Source organism: Salvia miltiorrhiza, chromosome 2 (assembly GCF_028751815.1).
Source record: "Salvia miltiorrhiza cultivar Shanhuang (shh) chromosome 2, IMPLAD_Smil_shh, whole genome shotgun sequence".
NCBI lineage: Eukaryota > Viridiplantae > Streptophyta > Magnoliopsida > Lamiales > Lamiaceae > Salvia > Salvia miltiorrhiza.
The window spans coordinates 63,288,195-63,301,327 of NC_080388.1; the positions used below are offsets into that span (position 1 = coordinate 63,288,195).

Genomic DNA, 13,133 nt, shown 5'->3' on the forward strand with positions numbered 1-13,133 from the left:
TCAGCAAAAAAAAAATTCAAAACTAAAATTGATAAAATTATATTTGCCTTCTACTATGTCTCAAAAAATGTACTTAAATGAATTAGCGATTTTATGCATTAAACATGAGTTATTAGAAAATTAAAGCTTGGTCTTGAAGAGATTATTGATGATTTTGCTTTCAAAATGCTAGAAGATTTAATTTATTTTTATAATTATTTGATCATTGTTTTAAGATTTATTTTAGTTTATAATTAATATTATAGTTGTACAACTATCTCAAGTTTGTTATAAATTTTTTGAAGCTTTATTTTCTAGGGAGACCCTCTTTTTCCATTTCGCCTAAGACCTTCGAAATATCATGGTCGGCCCTGCAGACTAGAATTGACATCCCTAAACCCTAGTACTTCCAATTCGAGACATTATTTGGGCCCATATAAATTTAATTTCTCTACCACTCTTTCAGTCTTTCTACATTAGTTGTAAAAAATGTTTTTCCATAGTACCATTCCACTTATGGATACAACACCATTTTGGTTGCTCATTTTCAGTGTGCTGTCCCCTCTACTTTTCCCACATCAAGAAACAATCTTTGTTTTTTTTTTTTCCATCAAGAAAAAGGAAAGATGCATGCATATCGATTTTCCACGTCATTGATTTAATATGATTATTTGCATAAAAAATACTCCTTCCGTTCCGCTCCAAATGTCCAACTTTTCATAATAAGGTGTCCCACTTTAAATGTCTCGTACTTTTTTTAGCAATACACACTCTCTTTATACTTAACATTTAAACAATTTTCACTAATTCGCTTTATCTACTTTATACACATTTTTTAATCTCCGTACTCAAAAGTAAGGGGACATTTGGAGCGGGACGGAGGGAGTAGTTGAAACTAGCTGACGTGGAAGTTATGGTTCGGCAGTTAAAGTCGATCATAAAAATGTGCGCCAATTTGCTTTGTAAAAAACATATACTCCATCCGTCCACGAAATGAGTACCCATTTGTGGACGGCACGGGTTTTAAGAAATGTATGGAGTGTAGTGTGAATAGTTTAAGGGTCCCACTTTTTTAGTGTATTAATTAAAGAGATGTGTGGGGTACACTTGCCAAAAAGGGAAATGGGTACTCATTTCGTGGACGGGCGAAAAAGGAAATATGAGTACTCATTTCGTGGACGGAGGGAGTACTTTTTTAGCAATTAACTATGCGGACCACAACAATAATTCATTTAATATTATTTAATTTCGAAAAAATTTAATAAGATTCAGTGTACTTCGACCATGTACTCTTTTTTTATGAGGGATCGACCATGTACTTTTGGTGAACGGCCAAATACTGAAATCACTCATGTATAAAAAAATTAAGGTTCAATCTTCATTGTTCTTCTTATCCAATTTAAAAATATACTTTGAATAATTCCTTCAACTATAATAACACCAAAAATTGTGTTTTAATATCTAACTTATTGACCTTTTAGGCTTCTAATGTCTCAATCTAAAAAAAATAAATTAAAAAAATATCAAAGTTTTAATAATTACGTCTTTAAACTTAATTTTCAGTGACGAAAATCGGACTTATGATTGAGCTGAAACTTTAAAAATCATGAATTATTTAAATAAGTGAACTGTCGATACTATTTTAGTGAAAGAATTGAAGTAGCATATACCAATTAGTTTATAGTTTCCACATTGATGTCAACTGAAATAATAATGAAAAAAGAATAGAGTATGGACACCTATATATTGCTCTTAGTTTCTATACACAATATCTATAATTTACACACACACGTACACACACGTGTGTTATTGAATGATATAAAGAAAATGGGGAAATAGTGGTTTATATGCTTGGTGGGTACACCTGATATGAGAATTTAAGAAATTAGTGGGCAGAAATTAATTTGATAGTAGTTGGTTGGTGGGGTGGCGGTGGTCAGTATTTGTGTGGGTGGGGGCTGTTTGGGGACATTTTGTGGGGTATTTCTGAATTTTGTTTCCAATTTGGGGGAAAGTAATTAAATACATACCTTATTTTCTCTCTCATTTTTAAGAACATGATGACATAGTATCGTGATAAATTATATTAGTGTAAATATGTAATACGTACGTATAATATTTGTAATTTATATAGGAATCGTTTATAATAGTGCGAATCAAGAATTTGTTTGTGTATTCGTATATATATTTAAAATAGTCGTGATCGCGTTCATTGTAATATAGAGATTAGATTTTACATAATTTAGATGTATTTTTATAAACAGACGGTAAATACCATATAAAACTCCAAATTATATCTATTTTATTAAAAATATTTTGAATTATAAAAAGTATTTTTAAAATCTTGAATTATTAAATTTGTATCAAAAATATCTCGCGTATATTTTCTTATCTCCGGAATCATGACAAGACTCGCCAAATATCATTGTATAATTTCTATTTTATTGTTTTAAATAATATGACAAAAAACGAAGTCTATTTATCTAACGTCGGTTTAATTTTAAAAATGACGTCATTTTGTACCATGTTATTTTGAATCAAATCATGTTGAATGTCAATTTATCTAACGTCGACTTAATTTTTTTAAATGACATGACACAAAAAAAAACGTCATTTTATATCATACCATTCAAAACAATGAAATATAAATTATACATTGGCATCCAACGAGCCACGTCATAATTCCGAAGATAAGAAAAATGGATGCATGAAATTTTTTATACAAATTTAATAATTTGAGATTTTTAAAAATATTTTTTATATTCAAAACATTTTTGATAAAATGAATATAATTGGAGTTTAATATAGTACTCCCTCTGCCCTACTCTAATAGTCTTGTTTTCCTTTTTGGGACGTCTCACTAAAATAATCTTGTTCTTATTTTAGGAGTGTAGTTGAATGACTAAAATAAAGTGGATCACGCTATTTTTCTATCAAAAAACAAGTTTCTTAATCCTCATGCTGAAAAGAAATAAAACTATTAGGTTGAGTTGGAGAGAGTAATATTTATCCTAATAGCAATAGCATTCCATCTAACCCCACGCGAGATTCAATGAGAATTTGACAAAATAGAACTCCCTCCGTTTTATTACAAATGTGATGTTTTATTATAAATATTTTATTTTTATTTATATATTTTCTCTATATATTTAATATTTAAATAATTTTTATTAATTTATTTTATTTATTAATTATATATTTTAAAATTTTTGTATTAGAAAATAATACTCCCTCCGTCAGTGATATTGTTACACTTTCATTTATAAAAGTAGGGTTCACAAATTTTTACTCACAATAATAGTGGAACCCAAGCTCCACTCACTATAATATTCACTACTATTTATTATTATCCATTATTTATTTATTTTAAATTCATATCGTGCACAACGTGAAAATGATATCATTATTATGAGCAGTGTAAATTCGCGACATTCAACACATATACCGCACAAACAAAAAAGATGGAGTACATCGTAAAAAAAGAAAGAGGTGATTTTTGTTTGCATAGATCTGCATAGATTTATTGTTTTTGTTTGGATGGATTGATTGATTGGTATTAATGGTGCATGGGAAAATCCAAAAAATGAAAAGAGATAAGGTTAAAATGCAGGAATAGATGGGAATGGGCAAGTTCCAATAACCCGACACACACACATTACACAACACATGCTTCTTTACGCTTTGACTCTTGACCATCAATCTTCCACCTACAACTTTCTTTTATTTATTTTTCAATCCCCATACAAATATAACTAAGGAGGATTTTTTTTTTTTTTTGATCAGGAAAAGGTTGATATTAATAGATCAAGGTAGCAGAAGTAGCGAAGAAAAAAGAAGAATACAAGAAAAGAGATAAAGAACTCCCAGTGACAGTCACCCAGCAAGCATAGCTGCGTGAAACCATCTTTTAAAGTCGGAAGAAAAGATGAGCAGTTTGTACACCTGCTTCCAGCTCCATAATCATGTCTTGACCTCAACAATAACTAAGGAGAAATTAGGAAATTATTATATTCAGATGAATTCATAAGTGCTTTCCGATGTAAAATTTCGTTGCAATATTTATAAGGGACTTTTGCTAAATGTCTTCTGTAAAACAAGTTCAAGAATCAAGACTAGTAGGTTTTCTGAGGGTAAATATCCCAAATTTATGATATTATCAAAATTTTAAATTTAATATTAATTTGATAATATCATAAAATTAAAATATAGTATTTAACAATTTAATATAACGATGGGACATAAAATAATATTTACCTATATTCTAATTTGAAATTGAAAAAAGGGTTGCTTATTCTAAATGGAGCTGGTTTACACATGCGAACAATTAGTTACTACTAGTTTTACGAAGTGATGATACACAAACAAGATATCGAGATAATTAATAACTAAAGGAAAGAAAACCAATCGTATTTTTTAATTTTTTCTTTTTTCTTTGCATGTATTAATAATTAATATTAATTCTACATAGGTACATGAAAACTCATGTATCTAACGCGCACTTTTTCTTTCTTTCTTTCTCATTTGTTAATTAAAGAAATGGAAACTATAATTCCTTCATTTAACATCAATGACCGAATTAATTCAATTAAAACTCACAAGTACATGAGCTTTAATTAAGTGAAATGCATGCAAAGTTTGCTTATTTTCAATAATTTCTCATTTATATTTTACTATTTTCATATTGTAATTATGCTATCCACAACACATTCAAACATCAACTAAAAGATGCGATTGGTACCCTTTGAAACATGAGAAGTATTCAACAACCATCCAAACTTTAAAAAACATTAACTTGAACATCAATGTATACCATTTCGTCCCCAAATAACTTTCTATATATTTCATTACTCCACCACTAATAATGCTTTATTTATTTTTACTTTCAATTTTTTCACAATTCTTAATACTAATTATAACATATTTTCCTCATTTCTAATATTAATTATAACATTCTTTTTTCTATTATTAATACACTTAATAATTTTTTCTTAAAATTCGTATCATTTTCTATTTCGAAACTATTTTGGGAACCATGGGTATTTGAGAATTCTACTCTTAAGTTTTTTTCTTGTTATTCTAAGTGTTTTCTCGTAAAATGAATCGCCTTCATTTATTTATTTCTTGATTAAAAAAAACAGATAAAAAGCGGTAAAAGAAAGGCAAGAAGTAAACTCGATTGTAGGATGAGTAATTCGAGAAATTTTGTCTCAGTAATTGTCTGCTTTTCATTTTTCATCTTAATTTTACCACTGCACACTCTCCACCGCCTCTCTCTCTCTCTCTAGAAATGAATGCAAAGCAAAGCTATCGTCTTCCTCCTCTTCTGCTTTTCCAAAGGGGACGGCTCCACTGGATTTCATGAAAAAACATAGGGGTATTTTAATAAATTCATATTTGATGATTTAAAATATATTTAAGATTAACTAAACAAAGTAAAAATTAACAATTCTTGCCGTTGCTAAAAAAGCATGCAAGTGTTGTGTCCTTTTCAATACTGGTACATGTTTATGTAATATTAATGGAATTTCTTGTAAGTAGGGGCAACAGGGGACTAGGGGGGTTTGAATCTCCCAACAAATTTTGAGATATTTTAAATATATAATAAGATGAGAGAGCACATAATGTAGTGTATTAATGATCACAATTGTTTAAGATTTTATTATTTATTATATTAATTTATTAAATTTATATTACTTTCATCTCATTTTCTTTACTTAGCTAATTTTTAACATTGAATTAGAGTCAATCATCTAGTTAAAATAAAATGACAAGCTATTGATAATAAAAATTAATTTATTTTATAAAAAATGGAAAAAAATTCTTATAAAATGCATAAAGACGGCTCCATATATTTGTGCTTACATGTTGAATAAGTGAAAAATAACAACTATTTATCATAACAATTAATAAGTGACTGAACTCTAATTCTAAGTCCATTTAAAATTTTACCTAGGTTAAAAAAATGAATTATACGAATTGCTCAAAAAGTTTGGTTCAAGGACTACCGCTCTTGTGCAAGTACCTTCAGGCTCCATAATATTTTAACAAATTCAGCCCCGTATCAACAAATCTTGAATTTGCCAATGCTTGTAACCATATAAATATGCTTCGAGAGAGCCAAAGAGATAAGATCATTGAAAATATTGCAAATAATGAAATTAAGACCGATAGAGGACTAAATCAATAAATGACAATGAAGCCATCCGAAGATACTCCTTTGGTGTTCTCGTTTACAATACTCTCATCAACTTGATGCATTTATTTTCTTCTATCAATTATCTTCTTGTGTATGTTGGGAAAAAATGACAATGATGATGCACAAAGGATTAAAGCCATTTATTTGTTGGAAGTTATTAATCATTTTGAATTTGCTATTGTGTTACATTTTATGAAGCAACTATTGAGGATCACGCATGAACCAATCAAAGTGTTATTGTCAATGTAATGTATGTTAAGGTATAAAAAACATTCCTTAAAAAAAAGTATAAAAAACAAACAAATTTCCCATATTATGAAAGTTAGGTTATATTATTATGTGATTAACATGCAAGTTTTAGGGAGCTCAAAAAAAAAAAAACATGCAAGTTTTAGAGTTAAATCTATATTTAGATGAAGTCAATATATAATTACTTTTATGCGTGACATGTCTTAATTTCAGAGATTCATTTTCTACATTTGATGTCAAGAAGAAATTTCGCTTTGCAAAGTTTTTACTCATCTGAATTTTATGAAGTAGTTATTATATGTATGAATTTGAAAGTCGACTTGAAAATTTTACCTTTGATGAGCAATTAAATAACAAGTTGTCATAGATATTAGGGATGAGAGATCTTGCCTCAGAGGTGGTTTCTACAAGAAAACATAAAGTTTTTATGTTGATTTATTTGATAGTTAAATTGTCATTGGCTTTGTTATAATTGTAACTACTATAGTAAAAAGAGTTTTTTAATAATGATGATCATCAAGAATGCTTTGTGCAATGGTATATATGGACGACGACAAATTATTGAATGATTGTTTAATACTATACGTGGAAATGATATATTTGTAAATATTATTAATGAAATTATATATCATGCAGTGATATCAAATCATGAAGAAGATTAGAAAAATATAACTACGAAATTGTTGTGTTTAACTTATACTCGTATTTTATTAATATTGTAATTGTATTAAAATTGTTGCTTACTTATAAATTTTTATTTTTTATATGAATTTATAAATTTATAATTAATTAACTCCCACATAATAAAAAAATTTAGATCTGCCTCTGAATACCTACATGTAATAATTAATAAAGTCCCATATAATAAAAAGTATCAGTAGATATTTTATTCCATATTCCATTCTTCTTCAACTTCTATATACTAGTATAATATTACACCTCTCCTACCTTTCTTCCTTTCTTTTTCTCCTTTTATTAATTCTATCCCACTTCTCATAGTATTTGTATTTCTACCTGATCTCCACCGCCCCTCTCTCTCTTTAGGTTTCTCTCACTTCACCGCAAAGTATCTCCTCTGATATTGCTTTGCCCAGACTTCATCCAAGTCTGCCTGAATAAGGGTTTTATTATCATATAAATTATTACATATGTTTGAACTTTTTGTCAATCTCTCTCATACAAGTTGTAGTGGAAAAAATTGGAGCTATATATGACTATTGTGTGTGATAGTAAAGATTATTACTCCTACAAGAAAGCGTTCAACGTTGCTGTGTTTGAGTAGGTGGAATTTCATAGTAATTTAATATATATATATATATATATATATATATATATTTTTTCTGTGTGTGTAATAATAAACCGGTAGATATAGATATGGATGTCTAATCACTTCTTGGATTCTGGTCAATAGTACTCCATTCTTACTGTAGATCTCAAGAAATATTTCCTCTCTCTCTCTCTCTCTACCTCAATTCAATCCCGTTCTTGTCAGACACTAGTACAAAATATCCTGCTAAATTTACCGGAAACAAGAAATAATTCATTTGTAGCGAGAGAGAAGAAGAAGATAGATGTAAGTGTGAGAATGGCGGGATACGACTCCGGTTCATCTCGCTACGTTCATCAGCTTCTGACAAACCCTACTTCAGAAATGGAGCCTTCAGCAGATTCCAAGGAATCCCCACAGGATAAGGATCAGGAAACCGCCGCCACCACCAGCTCCGGGGGCACCAACCGGCGCCCCCGGGGGCGGCCCCCTGGCTCCAAGAACAAGCCCAAGCCGCCGATCATAGTCACGCGCGACAGCCCCAATGCGCTGCGCTCCCACGTGCTCGAGGTCTCCTCGGGAACCGACGTCGTCGAGAGCGTCTCCGTCTACGCGCGCCGCCGCGGGAGGGGCGTCTGCGTGCTCAGCGGCGGCGGCACCGTCACCAACGTCACGCTCCGCCAGCCCGGGGCTGGGGCCCCGGGGGCCGTGGTGACACTGCACGGCCGCTTCGAGATCCTCTCCCTCTCCGGGACAGTGCTGCCGCCGCCTGCGCCTCCGGGGGCGGGCGGGCTCTCGATTTTCTTATCTGGGGGGCAGGGCCAGGTCGTGGGGGGCAGCGTGGTGGCGCCGCTCGTGGCGTCGGGGCCGGTGGTGTTGATGGCGGCGTCCTTCGCGAATGCGGTGTTTGAGCGGCTGCCGCTGGAGGAGGAGGAGGGGGGCGCCCCCGCCGCCGCGCAGCCGCAGCCTAGTGCGTCGCAGTCGTCCGGTGTCACGGCTGGCGGCGGAGGCCGAGGGGGTCATATGGGTGAGAGTGGCGGTGGTGATGGCGGTGGCGGCGATGGCTCGTTTCTCAACTCGGGCGGCGGAGGCGGGGGGAATGCAACGCCGACGCCCGGTAATTATCCGTTCTCGGCGGAGCTTTTTGGATGGGGCAGCGGCGGAAGCGGCAGCGGCGGTGCGGGAAGGCCGCCATTTTGATGATCAGCGGAATTAATTAACGTTTCTTGAGATGTATTACTATTTTGTGTTAGCTTTATTTCATGTGGTATTAATGAGAAGGTTTGGGCAAAATGTGAGGGGAAAAAACAGTTTTTTGTTTGTGAAATTTACTAGTATGTGACATAGTATAGAGTTTGATGAAAATTGGGAGGAAATTAACAAAAAAGAGGTGTTATGAGATGAGATTTTTTATAAATGGAAGAGATGAAGGGAGATGGAGTGCAGCAGATCATGATGAATGTGAAGCATTTCTGCAAGGTCAGTAGGTTGCACCCTATGCTTAGATTGTAGTACTATTTGGACAGCTTTGACTATTGCTTTGATGATTTATAGCCTGTGTAGCAGTTATAGTGTGCGCACTTTGTTTATTAGGACATTCTAATTTGCTCTTGGCAGTAGCACATTTGATGTATCATATATCACATTATTGGTAATTGCATTTGCATGTCTTGTCTTCCTATTCCAATATGATGTCCTACTCAGATTGAACTCCATGATTTTTTCTTTTTTCATCATTCATGATTTATTCTTACTGTCTTCTCTATATATATGCAATTTGAAATTATTCAATTTCTTGAAACCCTTGATTTCAAGGATTTAGAAGTAGTAATGCAGAATTATGAGTTAGAAGATAAGATCAGATCATGGTGTCTAACTGATTAATGCAACTCTAGAGGCTAACATGGTGTACAAAAATGGTCTAGTAATATTGTTAGAGGTGGAAATTAGCGCGCTGAATTACATCAATTCCAGGTTGTTTTCAAGGATGTCGTATCTTCATGGATTAAATGTAGAGTATTGAGTCTTGCTGAGAACTTAAACTTGGCATGTTCTTTTAATGGATAGGCATTGCGACTATATATGTACACGTAGTGATCTTCTTTAATTTAGGTACTTAAATTGGATTTGTGTAGTTCGTTGAAAGTTAGTTCAGCTGGTTAAGTGGGTGATCGATCACACCATTTTTGTGGTTATAGTGAATGAACCATAGCTTCCTTTTTACCAAAATGGAGAATCCATGTCCAGATCATGTTTAGTTAAAGGGATTAAACCTACTTTTGTGTCTATGTTTGATCGCATAACTAATATCTTTATACTTACATTTGACAGTTAACTATGTAGGATTTACACACCAAGTATATACTAATTTACTCGTCTTGTCATTGGATTGGACTAAGTAAAACTTGCTCCAAGTTAGAATAGGAAAAATTATAGACAAAAAAATGCAGATGGTTACTTGATAATTAAAAATGAAAGGCAACATTCTTTTTAAATGTTTCTTTTCTTCTTTGTGAGTGTGATGTACTGATGTGTATCTCTTCTTGCTTTTGATGGCTGAAGTTGATAAAGAAAAGCAATGCCATCCTAATTTGTGGGTACCCTTGTGAAATAGCTCCAATTTGCAAGTAAAGTGAAAATTGGGGGGGTGTGAAAATTCCCCAATTTGGCAGAAAAAGAAGAGAATCCCATTTCCCCATAGGAAAACCTAAAAAGCCACATAGAGGAGAAACTATTTAGAGATTCATTGATCTTGAAAAAAGAAAAATCACACACACCTATGTGAGATGGGTGAGCTTTGTCTGTGTATAGGCCACATTCTGCAAGTAGGCAAGTTGCTGAAAACAAATATTCATGAGAGCATATTTGCAGGTTTTTCCCCACATGCTCAACTATGTGACATTTTTGTTTGATTGGTTCTTGAATTCTTGTCTTCTTTGTGAAATTTGCATCAAAGACAGTAGGCATGCGGCAAACTTCAACTTGTGGTCGGTTGACCGACCACACGAACTCGTGGCAATAAACTAGATCTGTGATTCAAGCCTCTTATCTCAAATCTTTAACATTACTAGAGGAAAATGTTTGGCATTTGCATATATATGCTAACTCGTGCACTAATTTATCTATAATTTAACTCTAATGCTTTCCATCGTGTTGAAATCTACACTATTTGCCAGAATTTTGTGCAACTTTAAGAGTTGGGACTTTGCATATTTTGTTATTGGCTATTTACATTGCATTAGTGAAGATGGGGAAGTGCCTTCTATTCCAAGTAACTTTTTTTTCCCTACTGCGGTAAATATCTTGTTGTATAGATGGTGAATGGCTTGTTGGATGCATAATGCCATGTCTCACAGTTACATGCCTGCAAAGTCATTTTTTAAGAACTCTTGACTTTGAAGTGAAGTTTGGTTTAGTTGAGACATGCAAAACATGAATAATGCTAATGAGAGAATGCGTCTGCAAATTGGGTGGGGGTAGGGGTGGGCGTGGGTGGCACACACTTCTATGCATGAAATTGCAATGGATGAGGAAGTGGTTTGTGCAGGTGAAGAGCTAATAATGATTGGCCAGCCAATCCATATATCGATAGCTTGCTCTTCAATTTTCATCACATCATCTCAAGCTGGAGCTGTGCATGTGGTCCTTTCCTCATTCGTTGATATCCAGACAAATTTCTTTATCTTGGTTTTCATGTCTCTCGTCTTTCAAACTACTAATTGATTTGAAGACAAATTTCTTTATCTTGGTTTTTATGTCCTTTTCCTTTCAAACTATTAATTGTTTTGACCATGTTTGGCTGTTGTTTCGAATTTTGATACTATTTCATAGTCACGGTTGTAGTGGTTTTATTTGTTATTTGTGAGGAATATATATATATATATATATATATATATAGGGCTAAAATAAGTACACTTCTTAAGATATAAAATAAGAATCATTTTCAGCCCTTAGATCATCAAGATCTACGGTTGATTCATCATCCTGTTGGATGAATTTATGGTCCTGGGTTCGAATCCCAAAGGTAGCAAAAAATTATTTTTTCGCAATTCATACCTTTATACAGCGAATTCATAAGTGTTCTACATAAAATTCATACATTTTTCCTAGCTCTTATTTCTTATTTTAAGAAGTGCTCTCACGGTAGCCCTTCCCTATATATATATATATAGATAGGGTGTTGCTATTCAATGAACCACTTTTAGTCCATAAAATAAGACTATATAATGACCGTAGATCTAATCTAATTAACGGATCAGATTAAATAATTAATCTGATCTGGTGTTCATGAGTAAGACCAATAAAGTTCGGTGAAATATTCACCTGAAGGGTAAATTTGGGAATGACGAATCACCTTCCATCATTCCAACAAAAACTTTCCGATTATCGCGTTTATTAATTAGGGAAATTAAGATATGAAATTATTGTCTTTGAAATTGTACACGCAAATGACGGCTGAGGAGATTTAATTAATTAAATATTGATTTCAACCAAATCATTATGTAGATATTGGGGAGAGTTACAATTCAATTGGTTACGCATCAAAATTCTCATGTGGATTATAGGATATACATGTATGAATTTTTTATTTTAAGTGGATAAGTTTTTCATGATGTGAGAATATTTGAATTCATCATTTTTAAATTGGGCTTCGAATACTGCACTTACTTTAAAAAATGTATGCATTTTTCATTGTAAGTAGATGAATTTTTTTCGATTTTTTTGCTCTATTAACAAACATGTGAAAATCTGAACGTGATCCGGGGGGCGAGATTATATATTAAAATGTAGCATTTATGAATTATTTTTGGTTTACGTATGAATTATTTTGGTTTTCGTACGAATTAGTTTAGCCACAACTCTGATTGTATGAATTATTTTTGGTTTCGTACGAATTATTTTAGCCTCAACTCTGATTGTATGAATTTTTTTTTGGTTTTCGTACGAATTATTTTTTATTTATGTATGAATTTTTAATAAATCCAATATAAATAAAAAAGTCTTTTAACGAATCCAATAACAAATTATCCTAAAATCTTTAACGAGTCCAATACCGAAAGTGGAAAATGTTTAAAATGTGATGAATTATAGAGTATAATCGTATGAATTTTTATAAAAATTTAAACGAACAATACATATATTTATTTAATTCAAAATAATTCGTGCAACTGAGAAGCATCGTTCAGGTCTACTGAACTTAGTACACCATGCAATACAGAACAATATATTAAAAAAGAAATAAATATAGAAATGTGATGAATTATAGAGTATAATCGTATGAATTTTTATAAAAATTTAAACGAACAATACATATATTTATTTAATTCAAAATATGGAACATATACTACTTAACTATTTTTTTATTATTATGTCGCCTTCATTGCTCGTATAGGTTAGATTAGTTTTGTATCTATGGAATGTTAGATATTAACTTAAAAGTAA

General features: G+C 32.5%; 1 protein-coding gene across 1 annotated transcript; it reads left to right on the forward strand.

Moving 5' to 3' along the window:
* Positions 1-7,381: 7,381 nt before the first annotated feature.
* LOC131011028 (AT-hook motif nuclear-localized protein 27-like) lies at positions 7,382-9,406 on the forward strand. Its single transcript, XM_057938763.1, has one exon. The coding sequence runs from the start codon at positions 8,010-8,012 to the stop codon at positions 8,889-8,891; it is 882 nt and encodes a 293-aa protein (XP_057794746.1). The 5' UTR covers positions 7,382-8,009; the 3' UTR covers positions 8,892-9,406.
* Positions 9,407-13,133: the final 3,727 nt, after the last annotated feature.

Coding starts and splice junctions, on each gene's coding strand:
- LOC131011028 (XM_057938763.1), top strand. CDS start 8,010: ATGGCGGGATACGACTCCGGTTCATCTCGCTACGTTCATCAGCTTCTG.